The 22,464-nt window shown below is 45.9% G+C and overlaps 6 protein-coding genes across 21 annotated transcripts; 5 read left to right on the forward strand and 1 right to left on the reverse strand.

The window, feature by feature from the left end:
* Positions 1-1,971: 1,971 nt before the first annotated feature.
* LOC108099547 (phosphoribosyl pyrophosphate synthase-associated protein 2) lies at positions 1,972-10,531 on the reverse strand. Of its 7 annotated transcripts, none has more exons than XM_017203123.2 (8): positions 10,231-10,531; positions 4,380-4,616; positions 4,032-4,320; positions 3,810-3,976; positions 3,098-3,154; positions 2,689-2,803; positions 2,476-2,622; positions 1,972-2,410 (listed from the first exon to the last, which is right to left on the reverse strand). In XM_017203123.2, the coding sequence occupies exons 1-8, from the start codon at positions 10,248-10,250 to the stop codon at positions 2,252-2,254; spliced, it is 1,191 nt and encodes a 396-aa protein (XP_017058612.1). In that variant the 5' UTR covers positions 10,251-10,531; the 3' UTR covers positions 1,972-2,251. The 7 variants fall into 7 exon arrangements, with proteins under 7 accessions (XP_017058612.1, XP_017058611.1, XP_017058617.1 ...); XM_017203122.2 differs by having other exon boundaries at positions 2,689-2,833; XM_017203128.2 differs by having other exon boundaries at positions 2,689-2,833; positions 10,431-10,523.
* Positions 4,629-8,462, forward strand: LOC108099545 (cytosolic carboxypeptidase 6). 2 transcript variants are annotated; one of them, XM_017203121.1, is made up of 5 exons: positions 4,629-6,104; positions 6,296-6,861; positions 6,914-7,288; positions 7,356-7,671; positions 7,729-8,462. In XM_017203121.1, exons 1-5 carry the CDS (start codon positions 6,044-6,046, stop codon positions 8,319-8,321), a joined length of 1,911 nt encoding a protein of 636 aa, XP_017058610.1. In that variant the 5' UTR covers positions 4,629-6,043; the 3' UTR covers positions 8,322-8,462. The 2 variants fall into 2 exon arrangements, with proteins under 2 accessions (XP_017058610.1, XP_017058609.1); XM_017203120.1 differs by having other exon boundaries at positions 4,629-5,356.
* A 604-nt stretch (positions 10,532-11,135) lies between the features above and the next one.
* LOC108099640 (prolyl 4-hydroxylase subunit alpha-1) lies at positions 11,136-13,042 on the forward strand. The gene is made up of 7 exons (XM_017203270.2): positions 11,136-11,329; positions 11,392-11,685; positions 11,745-11,944; positions 12,001-12,554; positions 12,631-12,687; positions 12,744-12,888; positions 12,949-13,042. Exons 1-7 carry the CDS (start codon positions 11,160-11,162, stop codon positions 12,978-12,980), a joined length of 1,452 nt encoding a protein of 483 aa, XP_017058759.1. The 5' UTR covers positions 11,136-11,159; the 3' UTR covers positions 12,981-13,042.
* A 93-nt stretch (positions 13,043-13,135) lies between these two features.
* On the forward strand, positions 13,136-15,175 carry LOC108099639 (prolyl 4-hydroxylase subunit alpha-1). The gene is made up of 7 exons (XM_017203269.1): positions 13,136-13,353; positions 13,427-13,578; positions 13,629-13,779; positions 13,834-14,027; positions 14,085-14,716; positions 14,788-14,932; positions 14,986-15,175. The coding sequence occupies exons 1-7, from the start codon at positions 13,151-13,153 to the stop codon at positions 15,009-15,011; spliced, it is 1,503 nt and encodes a 500-aa protein (XP_017058758.1). The 5' UTR covers positions 13,136-13,150; the 3' UTR covers positions 15,012-15,175.
* A 99-nt stretch (positions 15,176-15,274) lies between these two features.
* LOC108099608 (prolyl 4-hydroxylase subunit alpha-2) lies at positions 15,275-17,280 on the forward strand. Of its 2 annotated transcripts, none has more exons than XM_017203228.1 (7): positions 15,275-15,488; positions 15,539-15,690; positions 15,743-15,893; positions 15,951-16,135; positions 16,199-16,776; positions 16,830-16,998; positions 17,059-17,280. In XM_017203228.1, exons 1-7 carry the CDS (start codon positions 15,295-15,297, stop codon positions 17,169-17,171), a joined length of 1,542 nt encoding a protein of 513 aa, XP_017058717.1. In that variant the 5' UTR covers positions 15,275-15,294; the 3' UTR covers positions 17,172-17,280. The 2 variants fall into 2 exon arrangements, with proteins under 2 accessions (XP_017058717.1, XP_017058719.1); XM_017203230.1 differs by having other exon boundaries at positions 15,544-15,690.
* Positions 17,281-17,371: 91 nt separating this feature from the next.
* Positions 17,372-21,480, forward strand: LOC108099228 (prolyl 4-hydroxylase subunit alpha-2-like). Of its 8 annotated transcripts, none has more exons than XM_043209146.1 (7): positions 17,372-17,575; positions 17,625-17,776; positions 17,817-17,979; positions 20,124-20,317; positions 20,373-21,019; positions 21,073-21,241; positions 21,304-21,480. In XM_043209146.1, the coding sequence occupies exons 1-7, from the start codon at positions 17,382-17,384 to the stop codon at positions 21,420-21,422; spliced, it is 1,638 nt and encodes a 545-aa protein (XP_043065081.1). In that variant the 5' UTR covers positions 17,372-17,381; the 3' UTR covers positions 21,423-21,480. The 8 variants fall into 8 exon arrangements, with proteins under 8 accessions (XP_043065081.1, XP_043065082.1, XP_043065087.1 ...); XM_043209147.1 differs by having other exon boundaries at positions 20,124-20,314; XM_043209152.1 differs by having other exon boundaries at positions 20,124-20,179.
* Positions 21,481-22,464: the final 984 nt, after the last annotated feature.

A 22,464-nucleotide genomic window follows, 5' to 3' on the forward strand; every position in this document is an offset into this window, starting at 1 on the left:
TGGAATCCCCGCCCAAGTGAGACACCCATTACCGAACTGATTCCATCTCCTCACGTGATCCGATCCGCTTTGATCCGGTGAGAAGTTTTGGAGGAGTGGACAGAGGAGGCGTAGCTTGATTTTTTATCACGGCATTAAGCGCAGTGGCAGCGAAACTGAATTAATTTGGTCACATGACCGAGCCAGAAGAAAACAAAGTGTAGATATATACCGACATAAAAAAACAATAACACATGAGCATCTGGCATTCGTATATTTTTATCCATAACACACACTGATCAGGGGTACTCAAAAGCTATGGCGAAAGTTGGTGAGGAGAAGAGGAATACGGAATTGTGGGAATTCAAATGATGTCAATAAACCAATACACATATTTGTTTACAATGTTGTTCGAAGAATTGCAAGTTTTGTGATAAGAAATGTTTGCACACCTCAAAGGCAAAGAGAGCATTACTTGATGGAAACTATATAAAAAATGTACAAAAAGTTTGATAAAACAAATATTAAATCTACTTTACCAAAGTTTGAAATTATACGAACATTGACTAACCCTAACGACACTTGTTTGAATGTGAAGCATATTCGAGATCATCAAAATCAAATTGGGAACGGCCAATCGGCCAAGTCGTGTGACTAGTTTGTTGTTGCGGCGCTGCTCGCATTTGTTCGTTCTGCCAGACAAATCGCAAATCACCAGATCCCCGGCTGATATTATCTCCCCTCCGCCAGCTAATAGTCATTATGGGTAACACAGCCACACAGAAGCCACGGGAGCGTGCAATCCAGATTATGACCAATTATACTTTAGACAATTGAGGTGCTAAACCGCCGGCGCTCGGCCAATCAATTTATGGCCCAAAGTGTCGTGCTAATGACTTGCCAACAAGCCGGGCAAATTAACAAATCAATTTCGGAGTGATAAACAAAAAATCAAACAAGAAAACAAAAAGCGGAAACAACAAACGGAGTCGAAACAATTGGCATTGCAGTTGGAGTGCTCTGGGAATGGTAGAGCAAATTAGCCGCCGCGCTCCTATTAAAAGTGAAATGTGATGGACTGTTAATGCAGGTAGGAATTAAACACCTCACGGAAGTCGGTTCAATGCACGCCAAAGCAAAGCGAATCAGGGCTAACATGGCGTATGCGCAATGCGGCTGCTTCACGTGACTCGTCGTTGCTGACTGCCAATTCAAATAGGATCGAGATACCCCTTCGATCTCGGCTAGGGCTTGATTTGCATTTCTGTGCCACTCCATTCAATTCAAATCCAGCTAGGTGACAGAGTACGGGATTTGTGGGATTATCTTGGGCTCGACAGTGTTTTTGTTTGCGATAAAAGGCAGCGAGTATCGCGCTGCGGAGCGGAGCACCTCCTCTGTTTGGCTTTGTGGCGGGCAAACAACGCCGAGTTTATCGCACTTGGCCTAGGCAGAGACCTCGCAAATATGCGCCATTGGGCCGGTCCAAATATTGGGCTTACGGATCCGATGCCGTCCAATCTCGTCACTGCTGGAACCGCATTCTTCTGTCATCCTCCGGCATTAGCAATGCAAATTTACCGACTTCGAGGTGCCGTAAGACAGGGCCTGACAGACCTGATGCCTGATTAATGGACCATGATTTATGTATGAGCCACCTGCCAGGGCGGCATTCTCCGGTTTTCTGGTCACGAGGAATGCACGGAGATGGATGCACTATCTTATCTGCGCTGCACTCGTTTCCGTAACAATATTTGTCAAACAAGAGCGATGCAAGCCATCTGTCGGGTGAACTATTTGCTGACCGGGCTAGGGCAGAATGCAAAGCGGGCGAGCAAATCGGGAGTTTACGGCTGCAATCGCCGGCCAAACGATGATTTACGGCTGGGACGGACTACTCATTTAGAAGGTTTCCGTTTGGATGGGAGCTATAAATTAAGACAAGCCTCAAGTGCCCGGGGGCAACTTTATGATGCCCGAAACTCTCCAGAGTTGAGTACATTCAGCTTTTATTCGGACAAAGTTGTGGGATCTTAAGAGCTAGAAGAAAGTGGTCAACCTTCGGTGACCGCACAACGTGTAGTACAGTGTGGAGTAAGTGGGGGCCTAAAAGTACGCTACAGAATGTGGGGCATTCATTTTTATTTGAGCAATGATGTCTAAAAGCGAAAAACAAACAAAGCCGGCACAAAACGAGCCGGCAGCAACACTATTTTTGTGACTTCAAGCGGGAACAGGGCGCTGTGGGTGGGCGGTTGAGTGGGTGGGCTCCCTAGTCCTCCAGCGTTACGTTGCGGAAGAGATAGGACATGGACTCCTTGTTGTGGATGCGGCGGATGGCCTCGGCAATCAGAATGGAGATGTCGATCGTCTTGATCTTGTGGCACTGCAGCTTCTGGATCTCGTGTGGAATGGTATTGGTGACAACGATCTGGAACGAGGCAAGGAACACAATTAGAATGCAATGGAAACTGGGTATTCGACTCAAGGACCCACCTCGTCGATGGGCGACTCCTCCAGCTGGCGAGGTGCATCCGAGCTAAGCAGACCGTGCGTGGCCAGCACGTAGATCTTGCAGGCACCGTTCTCCTTCAGCATCTCAGCGGCGGCCACGAAGGCCTGGACATCGTCAATCAGGTCATCCTGGCAGGGTAAGGGGATAAGAATTAATCAGGCGGCTCTTTTACCCAAGTGCTGTTCAGTACTCACCACCATGATGGCGATGCGACCGCTGACATCTCCCACAATGGTCAGCGGTGGCTTGACCTTGACGATGTGCTCCGGAACACCCACCGACACCGAAGTGGTCCGCTGGCGGTTGCTGCTGGATGGGGCGTGTTGTGGAGTAGAGTTTCTAGTGGTTAGTGTGCGGCAGTTTCACGTGGTCGCAGTTCGAGAGGTGCAATGTGGTACGTTGTGGTACATTGTGGGTTGGTTTTGGTCGAGGTGGTGGTGCATTCGTTGGATGGTCGGATCGTAATCGAAACCAGAAAAGAAGAGAATCATGTGGGTGGGTGGGGAGTTGGTGGAGTGGCGTGGTTGGTGGGGGAAAAGTACAAATGGCGGTTGATTAAAAATATAATTAAACTGAAATGAAACAATAGTTAAAAATACGAACCTAGGCGCCGCTGGTAAGCACATTTCAACTGAATTTCCTAATAAATTGCTATACGCACTGCATAACACAAATAAAGAGAATTTTCGATTGTTTTTCTGTTTTCTGGATTTTAAATTTTGACAAGTGGACTGCCCCCCATGCCCGCCAAAAAGTTTCGAGGTTTTTGTGGCATGAGCGGGGCAAAAATAAACATTCACAATTCCAAAACGCAAAATACGACAATACTATAAAACTCAATAAAGCAGTCAAAAAGAATCTAGCGGCTATAAGCTCCGAAATCTACGCAAAAGTGGTTGCCTTGGCCGTGAAGTAGGAACAAAAGCCACTCACAGAAGCTACAAGAATTATTTCGCAACGATTGTGAACTGGTGAATACGTGCATCTTTTAAAATAATAATAGCAATCAAGTAAGCAGTTGTAAAAATTATACTAATCCTTAATAAATACGTGGATAAATCTGATGGTAGGGTTCTTAAAAATAAATTCAGTGAATGATGGATGAATGACATTCGAAACAGAAGTCTAGTGAAGAGTGCAACTTAATCGATTTCAGGTGCGACCAGCTTTAGTCATGGAGAAGCCTTCAGGAGCACAGAAACTAACCAGAACTAACAGCAAATAAAAAGCTAATCAAACAATAACCTCACAAAACTAAACAACATAAACGAGGGATCAGCGAGGCCAGCTTTCTAGAGTGAGGAGTGCAACTCACCTGGTCGGTGGCGGGGAGTACCGACCGTCGACCTCGTCGGCGTCCGTCTCCTTCTGTTCTCCGTGGATGACTGCCAAGGTGAGGCGCAGTCGCTCTGCATAGGAATTGGCCTTCTTGGCCACGCCCGGATTGCGGGCCACAATCACCGAGTTGCGATAGTCGGGAATCTGCAACGGGTATTGCTATTATTTAAGGATCAGCTAAAGGGGCCAGAGAACTCACGCTTTCCTGAATATATTGGAGTAGGAAGGGCGAGGCCCTCAGATTGTCCACTGGTATGTCGAAGAAGCCCTGGATCTCCTTCTGGTGCAGGTCCATGGTGATGATGTGAGTCAGGCCCGAGGTGCACATCATCTTGGCCAGCAGCTTGGACACGATGCAGCCGCGCTTGCGCATCTTGCACTGCTTGGAGTACGGCAAGTACGGAATCACTCCCACGATCGAGCGCGCCGAGGAGGTCTTGCAGGCGTAGGCCATGATCAGCAGCTCCATGATGTTGTTGTTGGCATCCCTTTTTTAAATAGGAAGGGGTGGTTAATGATTGCCTAAGCATCGAAAGTAAATACTCACTTTGTGCCTGTTTGGATGATGTAGATGTCCTTGCCCCTCACGGAGTCACTTATCTCCACAATCGTCTCCCGATTGGACTTGTGGAACACGGAGCAGCCGCCGTTCTTGATGCCCATTCGCTCGGCCACCATGTTGGCCAGGTCCGGGTGCGAGTTGCCATTGATGATGACAATGTCCGAGGTGGAGGTGTTGTCCATGTCGCTCCTGCAACGTTTCGGTGGCCGTACGCTGCCTAATCTGCAAGGATTACACAGGATTAACACGACTCGAAATAAGGAAAGTCGATTGAGCACCATAACAAAGCATAAGTTGGGGTTGACAAAGCTACCTGCGCTTGGACATGCTGTCTTGGCTTTGTGGGGTTGGGTCGTTGGGGCTAAGCAAATGGGGTGTTGCAGGGTTCATTCACTGACATAATCGTTAAAGTAACACACACGCAGTCGTTACGGTTCCCACGTTGCGATGTGCGACCGTATCGATTAGCCCCAGTGAACCAAATAGCCCCGTCTGAACGCAATTAGTCCTGCCGCTCCTCTCGGTTGCCCAGTTGTGGAAACTGCTCTCGGTGCGGAGGAACCGAAAACCACAGGCGCACCAAAGCCCCTGGCCGGAAACTACGCGAGTTATCGACCAAACAGAGGGCGACACACGTGAGTGGCGTGGCAACGTCAAAGTGCCGACATGCGAATCACGGTTCCGGAATCCGCAGCCCGCATTCCGGATTCCCAGGCAGTCAGTGCGGTGCGGTGCGGAGGAAGCGGCGCGGAGCGACCAGGAGCTGCCCAGGATTAGCAGATAGAGATCGACCTCCGGCGCCGAGACTTCGCACGCGACTTTCCCGTCTGGGTGCCCCACTCGAGAAAAGTGTAAGGCCAAGAGGCGTTGGCTAATTGAATTTCTATTTTCGATTCTGCTGAAGGAAAGCAGCCTCAAGGAAGGGAACTTTATGGGTTGAGGCGGCGGAATGGGCGACTCAGGTGAGTGAAGTGGCCATAAATGTGAGCCAGCAAAAATGGATTTAAGGGGAATCCCCCAGAGAAGCGAAGCAAAAATACACTTAAATTATCTTTCGAACATAAAAAAAAGAACTTTTTGAATCACATTTTATGATTCATAATTACCACACACAATGTCCAAAAAAGATTTTGTTTTATTTAGGGACATAAGTGACTATTAGGTTTTTTAAATATTTTTTCATTCCCTTCCCAAAAATCGAAAGGCTCTGTTAGGGTATAAATAAAGACCTATTTCCAGACCTTTCAAGCCTCAAGACAGTTACCTCCGGCTTTCGAGTTTAAGTTGGATAGGTTTGGTTTGAGTTTTGGGGGTCGACGCAACCGCGAGGCGACTATTCAATTTTAGACGCTTGACGTCTCGAGTTGCCCGAAGCTCCACTAAAAGGCGTTGGCAGGTGCAACGAATGCAATGGAAACTTGCGGCACGCATATGTGGCACCAGGAAAAGAAAGGCGGGTCGGGGGAAGATCTTTAGGCTCAAGATAGCAAACTGGGTGGGATTATAGAAGGCGCCTCAGGCCAAGAAAGTTATGACAGGCCGGGCAGGGGAAAAACCTCCAAGAATTAGGGCCACTCCACTTGGCTTAGTTGGCTTAGAAGAGCCCAGATTTTTGCCAGAGAAAGACGCATCGACGGAGAAGCAGCACCATGTTGGGAATAGCCTGTGATCCACTGCAGCACACGAGCATGTACGAGCGGGGATCAGATGGTACTAAGAGTGATCGGTCACACACTTCAAAACATGATTAGAAACTATTGTAGATTACGAAGGCTAAGATCAAGAACAAATTTGTATATTTAGAGTATGTTGTCATCTTGGATTCAGATTCTTATCAGCCTCCGTCTTCTTGAAAGGGATTTTCTTCACCTGAAACCAGTGTAAACTTTGTTCCCTTGCAGATAGCGAAGACAGCGATGGAGAGGGCGGACTGGGCAACGTTTCCCGTGTTATCATCCGTCCGCCGGGTCAAAGTGGCAAGGCCAAGAGAGGACACCTCTGCTTCGATGCCGCCTTCGAAACGGGAAACCTGGGAAAAGCGGAGCTGGTGGGCGAGTTCGAGTACGACTTGTTCCTGAGACCAGACACCTGCAACCCGCGCTTCCGCTTCTGGTTCAACTTCACCGTGGACAATGTGAAGCAGGATCAGCGAGTGCTCTTCCACATCGTGAACATCAGCAAGAGCCGGAACCTGTTCTCCTCGGGGCTGACTCCCTTGGTCAAGAGCTCCAGCCGCCCCAAGTGGCAGAGGTTGTCCAAGCGGCAGGTGTTCTTCTACCGCTCGGCCATGCACCAGGGGCACTATGTTCTGAGTTTCGCCTTCATATTCGACAAGGAGGAGGACGTCTACCAGTTCGCCTTGGCCTGGCCCTACAGCTACTCCCGCTTGCAGTCCTACTTGAATGTGATCGATGCCAGGCAGGGAGCGGACAAGCGGTTCACACGGTGCGTGCTGATCAAATCGTTGGTGAGTCTGGGGCAAGCTGTTGCGAGCGAATTCTCCATTTAGACTATTCCAGCAAAACCGCAATGTGGACCTGCTGACCATCGACCACGTGACCTCCAAGCAGCGCACGACGAACCGCTTGGATCGTAGCTTTATCCGGGTGATCGTCATCCTCTGCAGGACGCACTCCAGCGAGGCCCCTGCCTCCCACGTGTGTCAGGGCCTAATCGAGTTCCTCGTGGGCAATCACCCCATTGCGGGGGTCCTGCGGGATAACTTTGTCTTCAAGATCGTGCCCATGGTGAACCCGGACGGCGTTTTCCTGGGCAACAACCGCTGCAACCTCATGGGCCAGGACATGAATCGCAACTGGCACATTGGGTCGGAGTTCACGCAGCCGGAGCTGCATGCGGTGAAGGGCATGCTGAAGGAGTTGGACAATTCAGATGTGGGTAGAGAACATTACTATTTTGTTACTAAGATTTTATTTATTCTATTCGAAAATTCTACATTAGACCTATCAGATTGACTTTGTGATCGATCTGCACGCCAACAGCAGCATGCACGGCTGCTTTATCTACGGAAACACCTACGAGGATGTCTACAGGTACGAGCGGCACCTGGTGTTCCCTCGACTCTTTGCGAACAATGCCCCGGACTACGTGGCGGATCACACGATGTTCAACGCGGACGAGCGGAAGGCGGGCAGCATGCGTAGATTCAGCTGCGAGAGGCTCAGCGACACGGTGAATGCCTACACTCTGGAGGTCTCCATGGCGGGTCACTACCTCAAGGATGGCAAGACCATCTCCCTGTACAACGAGGATGGATGTGAGTTATTCCCGCAATCACTATGGCTCCCAGCCTAAGCCTTGCCTTCCACCTCAGATTACAGAGTTGGCAGGAACCTGGCGAGGACCCTGCTGCAGTACTACCGGTTCATCAACATCCTGCCCATGCCGGTCGTGACCGAGGTTCGGGGCAAAAGACGGGGGCGAAACCGACATGCCCACCACTCAAGGTCCCGCTCAAAGACCCGCTACGAGGTGAAGCCCCGCCCCAAAACGCCGCGGTGCCACGCCCCCATCGCCTACACCAACCTCAGTATATGCTACGACTCGGGGGGCGGAGGGGGATCCTCGGACGAGGGCGGGTTCTCCCCTGCTCGACCCTTGGCCCCCGGAAGCAGCTGCTTCAGCGGGTACCGAAACTACCGGAGGGCGGCCACCGCGAGCTGCTCCCAGCATCCCGGACACGATCAGTTCTCCCCCTTCGCATTGGGGGCCCTTAAAACGGGAAGTGATCACGGGGGAGGAGCGGTTAGTGTCAAGGCTAAGAAATCGGCAGCGGTCACCATCGAACTTCCGATGCCGGTGAACGTGCCTCCGAAACCGTATCTTTCCATCATCGACCTGAACCAACTAACGAGGGGAAGCCTGAAAGTAAAGTCCAACAGCTTCGATGCGGCAGACAGGCGATAGGAGAGGAGGTGGTTCGGAAAAGAGTTAGTGATCTCAGTCGTTTAGGGCCCGAAAAGAGTGATGAGTAAGTTTAGGTGTACATAGATAATCCAGACTTTCCTACGCTTCTTGCTTGTTTTCTAAATAAAAAGTTATACCTTTAAACACAATTGTTGATTGGGCTATGATTTGTAAGTACTTTGCTAGATCAACAATGGATGCTCATATTGCAAGCTGAGAAATAAACATTTTCGAGCGCTTACTCGGTTTTCAGCACATTTTTTATTTTTGGTTTAGCTTAACAAGTAATTTAATTTTATTAACTGTAATCGTTAATCGTGTTCCTTTTACAGGGACTTGAAATCTCGAAAAAAGGATTTCCCTTTTTTCAAAACAATCAGAATTCTTAGACTCCCCTTTTCTTTGTGTCCTCATTCTAAACAAAAAGTTATGTAGGCACTCGGAAAAACAAAGGGCAACAAGTCGCGCAAGTGAGCGGCATATTTGAGTGATTTCGCTTATCTCCGCCAGCGTTTTGTTGTTGTTTTCTTCTTTTGATTTGGCAGGCGACCAAAAAAAAATTTGAAAAAACAGATTTCGCTCAACTGGCGACATGTGGGTTTTTATCACACCATTTAGACACGGTAAATTACAGTTATTTATTTACAGTGAACAGTAAGCTGTAAGAAATGTTCCCGAGATTGTGACTACATTTTACTCAAAGTGCACGTGAATGTGAGTTAAAGTGGTGGGACAGTCACTCAACGCTTATTAAATGGATTTGCGGGCTCTTTTATCTTATCTTTACCAAACACGATATTATAACCTCCGTGGAAATGGAAATGCAGTATATACACGGGCACTCACTGGCAGTAAAAACACGCGCGAAAAGTTTTGATAAGACACCAACCCGCTGGCGAATGAGCGAAATGAGAGCTTCTAGACTGATTAACGCTTTCAATTAACACGGGATCCGAATCCGAATCAATAAAACAGGCAGTGCGACGGCACTTTTTACACTTCTTTTTCGTATAAATAAAAGCGAAAGACTGTGGGCAAGGTGGAGCGCAAAAAGCGAGGGCTGGGTAGCGTTGCCAGATCGTCGAGGCGAGGTGGTGGTGGGAAACAGCTGTTGCCGTTTTGAGTGAAAACCAAGTAAATGTACAAATGACTGCCCGATTGGACTATTACAAAAATAATAATGATAAAAAATAAGTTTCCTTAAGTTTTAGGTTTAAAACAATCTTTGTTAGAAGAATATTTGTTCCACGAAAAATATAGACAATCACAAAGCGCAATTGTCTCTTTATGTTTTCGACGTGATTGTGAAAGCATATGTAAGCAACAGTAAAAATAACAAACAGAACCAAAAAAATAAGATGTTTATTCAAAAATGCCCTTTATTTATAAAAATAATTAAAACGTATCAATTTAATATGCTTTAAAATAAAAATAAATACATTTTTTCTTTCACTGTACTCACTCTCTTATTGAGCGCAACAGAGAGCTGACACAGAAAGTGGGTAGCAAAACAAAGTGTATAGGCAAAAGGCGATGAAGTAATGACAATGAGAACGAATAAAACAACAACAAAGCGAGTCTAAAAATAAAATAAAATGCAAACACAAATTCCAGTAGAAAAAAACCAAAAAGGGGGTGAGGTTTTCTGGTCTTGTTAGCACGCAATTGATAAAAATTGGTTAGACAAACAGAACACATAATTGAAATCCATCAACCTGGCTAAAATCTTCGAGGGCACTTGAAAAAAACGAAAAACGCATTAAACGTAAGGGAAATTGGGAAATTAGGAAAAATGTGTTGGGGAAAGGAGGCAGAAACACACGCAAACAGCGGGACACTAATTAAATTATACATGGAACACACAGAAATTGAAGAAAAAAGCGAGGAAATAGCCGCTTTAAAGTTTTACTTGTTCCGCTGCAGCAACATGTTGTAGGTTTTCAAAAGATATCACTGTGGTTCTTTTGCCTTTATTTATTTCGGCTTAAGTTTTCTCTTTTGTCTGATCTCCTGTCTCCTAGAGTTTTAAACCGGCACCAAGATATCAGGCAGATCAACGATAGTTAAGGATATGACACCCTTTATAAACTATGAATAATTAGTAATTACTCTTGTTTGACCAACAATTCTACAATTCTTTTGCACTCTCTGAAAACTGCGAAAAACTAGTCGAAATCCTCGCAGTTTTTTCGAACAGCTGTCGAATCGATTTTATTTCAAACATCGATTGTCCACCGTCAAGTTTAGTGATGGTATTTTTTCAATGGGTTAGATGCAAACATCTTAAGAGAAGTTTGTTAAAATTATCATACTGCTGATAAAAAGCTATTTTTTTGAACCCGAATTGTATTTGTTTTGAACCTTTTATTTTTGTTTACTTCTGGGAACTAGAGATGTTTGCCGAGACATTGGCAGCACTGGCTGGGTGGGAAACTCCGCTAACGTCAAAGGCGCTTTTTTAAACGGGTAAGAGTTCTAGCCACTCGCACAGTGGGCCATCAAACAGTTGTTGCCGTAAACTTTACTTTTCTAATGCTGAAATTTTTTGTGCATATTTATAAATTTAAAAATATATTATTATTTAAAAATTATTGTTTGTTATTATTTATAAACGTATGTAAATTTTTCGAAAAAAAAATCCCGAGTTGTAATACTTTTGTAGTGCTTACCAAAATCAAACTACTAATATAATCCTTGGTTGAGCACTTCTCTATGAATTCTTTCATACGGTATGTAAAACACGTTTAGTTACAGATATTAGCCATTTCGAATTGATTACGTTCCTGGCTATGTGTTATTTTCTGCGGAGATCAGTTTTTCCCAAAACAGCTTGTCGACATGTCTGTGTCACTTCGCCAGCTTATTGTGCTGCTAGTCCTGAGTTGTCCCAGCTTCGAGGCCCTCGACGAGAAGGGTGTTCGAGGAATGATGGACTTGGAACGCGATCTCCTCAAGGGCCTTCGCGACTATGCCGAGAAGCTGCAGGAAAAGATCAGCCTCATTAACAGGTAAGTTTTTGATGCGAGCAGAAGAGCGAGCAAAGTACCCAGTCTGCAATCTTCTTATGAAGTTCCTTGGAGGAGTACACCGAAGAGATAGAGGAGGCCAAGCAGGACCCGGAGGAGTACCTCTCCAACCCGCTGAACGCCTTCCGACTGATCAGGCACATGCACCAGGACTGGGCCAGTTGGCAGGTTTACATGGAGGAGCAGGTGGGAGTCGAGCAGATAGCGAAGATGGAACGCCTGCTGCCGCAAATCCCCCAGAAGGGGCACTTCAAAAAGGCGGCCAGGAACGTCGACGCTTTGGCTCGGTTCTACGACTACAAGCCCTCCGAACTGGTCGCCAAAAATGAACTCACAAGGTGGAGTACTTGAGGTGCCTGTAAACCAGAGTATTTCTATTTTCCGAGCTCTTGTTCAGTGCCCTGCATCTGTCCCCTCTGGACTGCTATCACTTGGGGCTGGAGTTGTACGGGGAGCATGACTATCTGGGGGCAGCCAAATGGCTCGAGGTGGCCGCCCAAAACTACACTCTCTCCAAGTACAGCGATCTGTACGAAACACTGGGAGCTCCTCGCTGGCAGGTCTACCGAGACTGGGCCAGGACCCTTTCAAAGTTGAGTAAGTGTACTCCTGTATATCCGATTCCAGCAGCAACCCTCGATAACCCATTGCAGACCGAGGGGGAGTGCTTGATGTCTATGCAACAGCCCTTCTTCTGACCTCCCAATATCAGAATGTGCACCTCCTGCACGAAGTTTCACAGTTCGAGTTGCTCAGTCTGAGGGATCCCATGGACCCCATTCTTGATCCCGAACCCCATACCTCTGCTCTCGAGCATCGTTGCCGCGGGAAAGCTCCTCCGCGTGAGGAAGGCATGCTATGCGAAAACAACGACTGGGTGACGCCATTCCTGGTACTCGCTCCTTTGAAGTACGAGATGCTCGTCAGGCATCCTTTCACCATCTTTTACCCGGACAGCATTTTCGAGTCGGAGATAGAGCACGTGGAAAAAGCCCACGAGGGATGTCCAAAACGCTCCCGATTCGAGCTTACGGAGGGAATCTCCGGGTGCTCCATCTCCGACGGATTCAGTCCGGTGTTCCAGCGCATCAAAGAGCGGGTTCTGGACATGACGGGAATGAACGAGGCTTTCAAGTCCTTTTATGTAGTAGAGTACTCTCAGACGAGACCATTTGAACTCTTTAAACTATTCAGGAACTCCTCCAAAGTAAGGAAATGAAACAAAAGTTTAACTTAGAGGACTTTGTTCTGATAATCGTAAAAATCTCTCTGCCGAATTTTAGTTTCCCAAACTCAACGCCAAGGATTTAGAGGATGTCGAGGCCACTGCAATTATATTTGTGAGTGACAATTGGTCTTCTTGCAGGCTCTTGATTTTAATTCAGCTTCATTCCAGCTGAAGGACCTCACATTGGGCGGGGCGATCACCAAGCCACAAAAAGATCTTCTCGTGCAACCCAAGAGGGGAAGCGTGCTGATCACCCTCAAGGACACGGAACTCGATACTACGGTGTGTCCAAATATCGCGGATAGTGGACTAGGTAAATTCCTTCAAGCTTTTATCTGGCATTAGTAAAATTCATTCTAAATATTTGTTGCAGTTATGATCAAGTTCCTTTTGAAACCAGAATGAGCGGAAATCCCAATCCCTGCGTTTTGATAATAATTTCTAATAAATCTCTAGATCATTAATTAGATAGTATGCTGATTTATTTATCCGCGGAAAATGACGAATAAGTCACAGTGTAATCACTTTTCCATGCCTTTTAAGTTTTGAGTTACGAACACATCATCAGTTTGACAATGATGCTGCCCAGAATAGTCCACGTTTTTTTACTGGCTCTTTTAAGTCGGTCAGTCAGAGGCTTTGAAAACTTAAGCAAACGCAGAGAGTTTCTTCTCGCAGAATCTGCGAAAATAAATTTAATGCGATTGGATAGCGAGTTGATCGATAATCTAGAAAAATACGCCGAAAAGATTGAGGAAAAGGTTTCCAAACTTCAAAGGTGCAATAAAACTAAACTACTGCATATACTGCATACAAATGTACCTTGAATTTCTTTGTCGAACCTTTACCAGACTAGCTCAGGAGTTAAGAGAACCCTTGGAGGCTGCAAAAGGTAGGGAAGAGGAGTACTTGGGCAACCCACTTCACAGTTTTCCACTCATCCGACACTTGTACCAGGATTGGAACTATCTGGAGGAGTTCATGAAGAAGCCGGTGGGGGAAGGTGAGGTCTAAGGCTCCCAAGGTAACCAATTCCAATCGAAATATTTGCAGAAAATATGCAGTTTTTGAAGCGGAGGCTAACCGAACTGCCCTGGCAGGTGGATACCGAGGATGCCACAACCGCCGTGTTCCGGATTGCAGAAACCTATGGTATGAGGCCTCATGAGATGGCCCAAGGTCTTATCGACAATGTCAGCCTTGAGTAAGAACTTACAAATGTGTTCTTACTCTAAGTTTTAATTCGATTACTTTTTAGGCCCTCACTTTCGGCTCTAGATTGCTTCGAGATCGCCAAGTTGTACTTCAAGTGGGGGTTTTTCAGTGAGGCCCATAATTGGTTGGTCAACGCCAAAACTCGGATGGAAGAGGCCTACTCGGAAGTCCATGGGGTGCTTGGGCTGACTCTCAAGGACGTGGTCTTGTTGCAGGCCCGCTGTTTGGTGGAGTGGGGTGAGTAGTCCAAAACCAAAAGATTCAATCTCTGCAGCGAAATTGGTTGTTTGGCAGGTTACAAGGAAGATGCCAACGAAGTGTTGCTGGAGCACCCTGATCTGGCAGAGAACTCGACAAGTTTGCTTGCCCAATTTTCGGCCAACCCCTACAGCGCAGAAGATTTGTCCCCCCTCATGAATAGCAACTACAAAACGTTATGTCAATCCACCCCCAAATGTCGATATCCCCCGAAGCCCTCAAGACTTTCATGTCGTTACAACACGACCACCTCACCTTATTCGATCTTAGCTCCACTTAAATTGGAGGAGATCTCCTTAAGACCCTTTATAGCAGTATACCACGACATACTGTCGGAAAAGGATATCGGGCAGCTAACGCGATTGGCCGAGTCACAGCTGAACACAAGCAATGTGTTAGAAAATGAGGTGGATGAGTTAAGAAGCCACGGACGCATCGCTTTGGAAATCCCTGTACCTCACTTCGAAATAAACCCATCTGGAAATCCAGTGATAAACAGTCTGACCCAACGGATACAAGATATCACCGGAAAGAAAATCCGAGACAGATATCCTGTCAAATTGATTAAGCACGGATTCGGAACTCGCATGGATTTACCTTACAATTTTAACACGTCGAATCTGGATAGTACGTTACAAGCTGGACGGATTGCCACCCTTGTCTTATTTGTGAGTCTCTTAAGAATTCGCTCAGCTTATTCAAAGCCTTCACCTACTTTCCCTTTAAATAAATAATTTAGTTGAATGATGCCCCACATGGCGGTAGTACTGTCTTTCCGCTCATAAATGCCAAGGTGCCCGCGGAGAAAGGTCAAGCTCTATTCTACTACACTGAGACGAAAACTTTAAACGCTGCCTGTCCCGTTTTTCACGGCTCCAAGCTGGGTGAGTAAATTGAATTAAATTCGCTATAGTATAATAGTACAATTTTTTTCCAGCATTGGCAGCCGGGATCAGAGTGTAATTAATCTATATACACGATGAAAATTGATCATATTTCCAATAGCCCTTTGTGTCACAATGAACGACTGGAATTACATTTACATTAATCATCAACCATTTAAAAATGTTTATATATAATAAAAGAAAGGTCAAAATACAATTAAAGTCTCTACTAAAATAAAACAAGTTGTATGCAGTTGCAAATTATACCAACCGTTGAACACATCGAATCTGATTTCTCGCTGTAAACGAAGCATCCAAAAGCAGTCAAAGCAAAACAAGTAGTGAATCGAACTCCAGAGACAATGATTTCTGCTTTCTATTTAAAGCTTTATGTTGTTTTTATTTCTTTCTCGATGATAACGGCTACTACGCGCCACATAAATTACATCACTTCAAAGGAGAAGAGAATGCACTTGCTGGAGAAGGATAGGCAACTCATTATCCTTCTCAATAGCTATGCAATAGAGCTGCAAGGAAAGATAGACACTCTGCGCGGGTAGGTGAGGTAAAAATATGAGTTCTCTCGAAGTGCTTTCGTACTTTTAGGGTAGCTACAGCGTTTAAGGAACGTATGAATGAAGCCAACGGGAGGGAAGTGGAGTATCTGTCCAATCCCTTGAAGAATTTCTTCCTAGTTCGTCAAATGCACGAGGACTGGGATCCGGTGAAGAAGTTCATGCAGCAGCCAGTGGGTCAAGGTAGGCCCCATATTCATTTCAACTTCATTTAGCATTTTGAATATAATTCCAGAGCAAATGAAGTCGATCGAGAAACTGCACCAGGATCTTCCATCGCAGGATGATCTAAAGGAAGCCAGTCAGGCCATATTCCTAATAACCGATGCGTATGACCTGGAACCCAAGGATGTGGCCAGCGGATTGGTTCATGGGGTACAGTACAGGTCAGTGCCATTGAGTTGCGTTGAAGCCCTTTAATGTGGTACTCTTTACCGATAAAGTGGAAATCTGTCGGCCAAGGACTGCTTCGCCTTAGGAAAGTTCTTTTTTCAGTCGGGAGTAGCTTCAGAATGGCTTATCACTGCCAGAGATTTGTTAATGAAACACACGCCAAAGTACCTTAAAGTGATGGGGGTTACCAGCCAGCATATAACTTTGCTACTTGCTCGCTCTCTAATCGCTCGTGGTAGGTATTCCATGTGATATAAAGACTTAGGAAGTATGACCACTATAGCTTGATCTCCTGCAGGCAATGTGAGCAGCGATCGAGAAATGCTGGAGAAGGATTCCAAGCCCGGGGAAACTGGAACAGACTTTGAGTCCTTGGAGCTTGAAGAACATCCATGTCTTTTATCGGGCAGATCCAAGCCTACGAGGCTCCACTGTCGCTACAACACCACTTCCTCGCCCTTCCTGAAACTGGCTCCCTTTCGGATGGAGGAACTCTCGCTGAGCCCATATATTGTGCTCTATCACAATGTTCTGAGCGATGGCGAAATCGAGAAGTTGCAGCGGATGAGCGAGCCGTTTCTGGAGAGATCCAAAATCTTTACCCATGACGGCGGGTCCACTCAGGTCTCCCCAACCCGAACAGCGGACGGGGTATGGCTACCTCACATGAACACGGAACTCGAGGACAGGTTGATCCTGAGCCGCATTGCACTGAGGATCAGGGACATAACTGGTCTCAAATTAGGCCGTGGCGGATTGATGCAGTTCGTTAAGTACGGATTTGGGGGACACATCAAGCCTCATCACGATTACTTTGATTTTAAGTTACCCAACTTGGAGCCGACAGGCGACCGCATTGCCACTTTTCTCTTCTACGTGAGCATTTGTGAACTGTTCAAAGAACCAAATGTAATAATTAACCCTCACAGCTAAATAATGTGCTTCACGGCGGAGCCACCGCTTTTACCGAGTTGAATATTGCAGTGCAACCCCAAAAAGGATCGGCTTTGTTTTGGTACAACATGGATGGGCAGTCCTTCGACTTTGATGATCTCACCTTCCATGGCGCCTGTCCCCTTATATCTGGCACAAAGATGGGTAGGCTGAAAGTCTAATGATATTACACTTTTATTCCTAACCTTTTTTGGTTACCCAAAGTTTTGACCCGCTGGATTTACGAACTGGATCAGATGTTCCTTCTTCCTGCCGTGATCCCTCCCCGCAATCGTGACTACAGCAAAATACTCCCCAACTCAATGTGGGAAACTTAAAATATTTTGGACCCCATGGTGCGTTCGTGCGGGCAAAGTTGGCAATAAAAACACTACAAAATATTTTACGCTTTGTATATCGTTTGAGTAGAAATAAATATTACTTTCCCCTTAACCAACCGTGGAACACAACAAATCTGATGTCTCGCGGGGAGCGAAGCAAATCGTCTGCTTAATGATCAGATGCTTAGGACTTGAACCCCAGAAACAATGACTTCTGCTTTGCTTTTGAAGGTTTCTATTATTTGTATCTCAATCTTAATTATAATGGGTACAGTCAGCCACAAAAATTACATCACTTCTAAGGAAAAGAGAATGCAATTGCTGGAAAAGGATAGGCAACTCATTATCCTTCTCAATAGTTATGCAGTGGAGCTGCAGGACAAGATTGATACTCTGCGAGGGTAGGTAAAACTTATTTTGAAATACAAACTGCATGTTTTAGAATTTTAGGGTAGCTAAGGCGTTTAGGGAGCGTCTGTATGAAGCCAACGGGAGGGAAGAGGAGTATCTGTCCAATCCCTTGAAGAATTTATTCCTAGTTCGTCAGATGCACGAGGATTGGGATCCGGTGGAGAAGTTCATGCAGCAGACAGTGGGTCAAGGTAGGTTCCAACTCTATTGTTGCCTCATTTAACATTTTAGACTACAATTCAGTGCAAATTAAATCGATTGAGAAACTGCACCAAGATATTCCGTCGCAGGATGATCTAAACGAAGCCAGTCAGGCCATATTCCAAATAATCCATGCGTATGACCTGGAACCCAAGGATGTGGCCAGAGGATTGGTTGATGGGGTGCAGTACAGGTCAGTGCCATTGAAGAGTTGCGTTGAAGCCCTTTAATGTAGTACTCTTTACCGATAAAGTGGAAATCTGTCTGCCAAGGACTGCTTTGCCATCGGAAAGTTCTTTTTTCATGCGAGATTGTACAGAGAAGCTTCAGAATGGCTTATCACTGCCAGAGATTTGTTAATGAAACACACGCCAAAGTACCTTAAAGTGATGGGGGTTACCAGCCAGCATATAATATTGCTACTTTCTCGCTCTCTTATTGCTCTAGGTGGGTATTTCCTATGATATAAGGACTTAGGAAGTAAGACAACTATAGCTTGATCTCCTGCAGGCAATGTGAGCAGCGATCGAGAAATGCTGGAGAAGGACTCTAAGTCCTTGGAGCCCGAAGACCATCCATGTCGTTCAGCGAGCAGAAGACAGTCGAGTGGATCCACGCCTACGAGGCTCCACTGTCGCTACAACACCACTTCCTCGCCCTTCCTCAAACTGGCTCCCTTTCGGATGGAGGAACTCTCGCTGAGCCCATATATTGTGCTCTATCACAATGTTCTGAGCGACGGCGAAATCGAGAAGTTGGAGCGGATGAGCGAGCCGTTTCTGGAGAGATCCAAAATCTTTACTAATGAGGGCAGGTCCAGTGAAGTTTCCCCAAGCCGAACAGCGGACGCGGTATGGCTACCTCACATGAACACGGAACTCGAGGACAGGTTGGTCCTGAGCCGCATTGCACTGAGGATTAGGGACATAACTGGTCTCAAATTAAGCCGTGGCGGATTAATGCAGTTCCTCAAGTACGGATTTGGGGGACACATAGAGCCTCATTACGACTACTTTGATTTTAAGGTGCCCAGCTTGGAGGCGGTAGGCGACCGCATTGCCACTTTTCTCTTCTACGTGAGCATTTGTGAACTGTTCAAAGAACCAAATGTATTAATTAACCCCCACAGCTAAATAATGTGCTTCACGGCGGAGCCACCGCTTTTACCGAGTTGAATATTGCAGTGCAACCCCAAAAAGGATCGGCTTTGTTTTGGTATAACATGGATGGGCAGTCCTTCGACTTTGATGATCTCACCTTCCATGGCGCCTGTCCCCTGATATCTGGCACAAAGATGGGTAGGCTGAAAGTCTAATGATATTACACTTTTGTTCCTAACCTTTTTGGTTACCCAAAGTTTTGACCCGCTGGATTTACGAACTGGATCAGATGTTCCTTCTTCCCGCCGTGATCCCTCCCCGCAGTCGTGACTTCAGCAAAATACTCCCCAACTCAATGTGGAAAACTTAAAATATTCTGGACTTCATGGTGCGTTCGTGCGGGCAAAGTTGGCAATAAAAACACTAAAATATACTTTACGTTTTATAAAAGTCGCGTTTGAGTATAAATACATATTGCTTTCATCTTAACCAACCGTGGAACACAACGAATCTAATGTCTCGCGGTAAGCGAAGCATTAAATCGTCTGCTTAATAATCAGATGCTTAGGACTTGAACCCCGGAAGAAATGATTTCTGGTTTGCTTTTGAAGGTTTCTATTATTTGTATCTCAATCTTAATTATAATGGGTACAGTCAGCCACAAAAATTACATCACTTCTAAGGAGAAGAGAATGCAATTGCTGGAAAAGGATAGGCAACTCATTATCCTTCTCAATAGTTATGCAGTGGAGCTGCAAGAAAAGATAGATACTCTGCGCGGGTAGGTAAAACTTATTTTGAAATACAAGCTGCATGTTTTAGAATTTTAGGGTAGCTAAGGTGTTTAGGGAGCGTCTGTATGAAGCCAACGGGAGGGAAGAGGAGTATCTGTCCAATCCCTTGAACAGTTTATTCCTTCTTCGTCAGATGCACGGGGATTGGGATCCGGTGGAGAAGTTCATGCAGCAGCCAGTGGGTCAAGGTAGGTCCCTCATTCATTGCAATTTATTTTGCATTTTGAATACAATTTCAGAGCAACTGAAGTCGATTGAGGAACTGCACCAGGATCTTCCATCGCAGTATGATCTAAAGGAAGCCAGTCAGGCCATGTTCCGAATAATTGAAGCGTACGGACTGGATCCCAAGGATGTGGCCAGCGGATTGGTTGATGAGGTGCAGTACAGGTAAGTCGCTACTAAAGAGTTCTGTTAAAATACTTTATTCTTTATTTTGAAAGTGGAAATCTGTCTGCCAAGGACTGCATTGCCATGGGAAGGTACTCGCTTAAGACAGGTAATTTCAAAGTGGCCTCTAAATGGCTAAACTTGGCCAAAGTCTTGTTAATGGATAGACCGCGAAAATACCACGAAGTGATGGCGGTTACACACACCGATGTAGCTTTGTTGCTTGCGCGCTATCTTATTGGCAGTGGTATATATTCCAGATATTATATGAACTATGACAACGATATTTTAATTTGCTTCAGGAAATGTAAGCAGCGCTCTAGAAATGCTGACAAAGGACTCCATGTTCGGGGAGACTGGCAAAGCAGTCGCTTGGCATTTTTACGATAACGCCCCACCTCCCCGCACTCACCTTGTGTCCACTGAGTGGAAAGAGTCCTTCAACCACCTTTGTCGCTCGGTGAGCAGAAGACAGTCGAAGGGATCCAAGCCCATGAGGCTCCACTGTCGCTACAACACCACTACTGCGCCCTTCCTGAAACTGGCTCCCTTTCGGATGGAGGAACTCTCGCTGAGCCCATATATAGTGCTCTATCACAATGTTCTGAGCGATGGCGAAATCGAGAAGTTGGAGCGGATGAGCGAGCTATTTCTGAAACGCTCCACGGTCATCAATGTCAAGAACAACACCAGACATGTTTCCCCAACCCGAACAGCCGATGGTGTATGGCTTCCCCTTCCGCATACGAAACTCGATGACAGGATGCTGCTGAGCCGCATTTCCCTGAGGATCGGGGACTTAACTGGCCTGGATATGACCCATGGCAGAGCAATGCAGTTCCTAAAGTATGGTTTCGGGGGTCACTTCGTGCCACATCATGACTACTTCAACTCAAAGACCCCCTTGCTGGAGGCAGTGGGCGACCGCTTTGCCACTGTTCTCTTTTATGTAAGCAACGCAGAATAACATCTTGGTACCTTCATTATTTGTTTGCCTCACAGCTAAACAATGTGGCGCACGGCGGAGCCACCGCTTTTCCCAAGTTGAATATCGCAGTGCCGACCCAAAAAGGATCTGCATTGTTCTGGCACAACATTGATGGGCAGTCCTACGACTATGAAGATCTCACCTTCCATGGCGCCTGTCCCCTGATATCTGGCACAAAGATGGGTAGGCTGAAAATCGAATGATACTACACTTTTTGCTTTTAACCTTTTTGTGGTTACCTAAAGTCCTGACTCGCTGGATTGACGAACTGGATCAGATGTTCCTTCTTCCGGCCGTGATCCCTCCTCGCAGTCGTAACTTCAGTAGTATACTCCGGAACTCAGTGCTCCAGAATTACAAATAAATTAGCTGAATAAGTCTTCGCACAATATACATTTTTTTCTGTACCAGCGGTGAACTCATCTTTCCGGCTTACTCATCTTTATTTATTGTTAACCCTCCTAATAGTTTTTGTACTCATATCTTAACTTAAGTTCGCGCACCGATCCGCTTTCTTGGCTGGCATTGGTCATCAGCTCATTGCACCATTAAGTGGGCAATTAAATTCAATTAGCCGCAGCTCCCAACCTCTCAACTTCCCTGTGGTTCTGGCTGCCATTTATCACGCCTGGCTGAAAGTCCCTTCCCCTTGCCCCAAAATCTTTTCCCATTCCCTGCAAGAGCTCTCTGCAAGTTTGCACTTCGATTTCGATTGGCACTGCTAATAATTTCCCAGATTTATTGCTTGCTCGCTTCCTGTTTGTTCGGCTTTTAAAGAAAAGTTTTCCAATTCCATTGCCTTTTCGTCTTGGTTTCAATTAAGATTGATGGCTTGCACTTTTCTTCCGGAAAAGAGAACGATGCATTTGTCTTGATTCCACCTTCCCGAATAGAGCCTTTTCATCTGCCAGACGACACATGTATGCAGGTTTCCCCGACAACTGTTGCCCAAAAGGTAACGGCGGCAATTTATCAAAATTTGTGCACACCCTGCGGATGAGTGATGGGTACGAAGGGCAGGAAGATGGCTCCAATTGGCATGCGTGTGTTTTTGTCTGCACTTATCTGAGTGTTTTGCCTAAAGTGATGGTAAAGGTACTTGTACTTGTTTCCTAGGTACAATTTTCCTGGACGTATGACTTAGAAAACTACAACTAATTCATATTTTTTGGTTTTCCCCAAAAGTACATAAAATTGCTCGAAAAACCCAGTTTTTTTTGGCAATATCTGAGGAAGTACTCTTCCAAATGTGGATCGGCATACAACGTTGAATTCGTAATAAAATTCTGATTTGGATGGCATCCTCACCTAAAAATGTTGAAATTTGGCCATTTTTCGAAAAAAATGATGATGTTAGCCCTTATAAAAAATGCAAAAATTGGCCAAAAAATTAATATTTTTAGTCG

This window comes from Drosophila ficusphila, unplaced genomic scaffold (genome assembly GCF_018152265.1).
Source record: "Drosophila ficusphila isolate 14025-0441.05 unplaced genomic scaffold, ASM1815226v1 contig_791, whole genome shotgun sequence".
Taxonomy (NCBI): Eukaryota; Metazoa; Arthropoda; class Insecta; order Diptera; family Drosophilidae; genus Drosophila; species Drosophila ficusphila.

Bases quoted from the DNA above. Each gene is read 5' to 3' on its own strand.
- LOC108099639 (XM_017203269.1), top strand. From the start codon at position 13,151: ATGATGCTGCCCAGAATAGTCCACGTTTTTTTACTGGCTCTTTTAAGT. The intron at 13,579-13,628 runs GTGAGGTCTAAG...AAATATTTGCAG, and splicing joins GAAGAAGCCGGTGGGGGAAG to AAAATATGCAGTTTTTGAAG. The intron at 14,933-14,985 runs GTGAGTAAATTG...ATTTTTTTCCAG, and splicing joins TTTTCACGGCTCCAAGCTGG to CATTGGCAGCCGGGATCAGA.
- LOC108099608 (XM_017203228.1), top strand. From the start codon at position 15,295: ATGATTTCTGCTTTCTATTTAAAGCTTTATGTTGTTTTTATTTCTTTC. The intron at 15,489-15,538 runs GTAGGTGAGGTA...TCGTACTTTTAG, and splicing joins AAGATAGACACTCTGCGCGG to GGTAGCTACAGCGTTTAAGG. The intron at 15,691-15,742 runs GTAGGCCCCATA...ATATAATTCCAG, and splicing joins GCAGCAGCCAGTGGGTCAAG to AGCAAATGAAGTCGATCGAG.
- LOC108099228 (XM_043209146.1), top strand. From the start codon at position 17,382: ATGACTTCTGCTTTGCTTTTGAAGGTTTCTATTATTTGTATCTCAATC. The intron at 17,777-17,816 runs GTAGGTTCCAAC...TTAACATTTTAG, and splicing joins GCAGCAGACAGTGGGTCAAG to ACTACAATTCAGTGCAAATT. The intron at 20,318-20,372 runs GTATATATTCCA...AATTTGCTTCAG, and splicing joins GCGCTATCTTATTGGCAGTG to GAAATGTAAGCAGCGCTCTA.
- LOC108099640 (XM_017203270.2), top strand. From the start codon at position 11,160: ATGTCTGTGTCACTTCGCCAGCTTATTGTGCTGCTAGTCCTGAGTTGT. The intron at 11,945-12,000 runs GTAAGTGTACTC...AACCCATTGCAG, and splicing joins CAGGACCCTTTCAAAGTTGA to ACCGAGGGGGAGTGCTTGAT. The intron at 12,555-12,630 runs GTAAGGAAATGA...GCCGAATTTTAG, and splicing joins TATTCAGGAACTCCTCCAAA to TTTCCCAAACTCAACGCCAA.
- LOC108099547 (XM_017203122.2), bottom strand. From the start codon at position 10,250: ATGTTGCTGCAGCGGAACAA. The intron at 4,617-10,230 runs GTAAAACTTTAA...TAATCCTTGCAG, and splicing joins ATGTTGCTGCAGCGGAACAA to ATTAGGCAGCGTACGGCCAC. The intron at 3,977-4,031 runs GTGAGTTCTCTG...TACCCGTTGCAG, and splicing joins TCCAATATATTCAGGAAAGC to ATTCCCGACTATCGCAACTC.
- LOC108099545 (XM_017203121.1), top strand. From the start codon at position 6,044: ATGTTGGGAATAGCCTGTGATCCACTGCAGCACACGAGCATGTACGAG. The intron at 6,105-6,295 runs GTACTAAGAGTG...GTTCCCTTGCAG, and splicing joins GTACGAGCGGGGATCAGATG to ATAGCGAAGACAGCGATGGA. The intron at 7,672-7,728 runs GTGAGTTATTCC...CTTCCACCTCAG, and splicing joins CCTGTACAACGAGGATGGAT to ATTACAGAGTTGGCAGGAAC.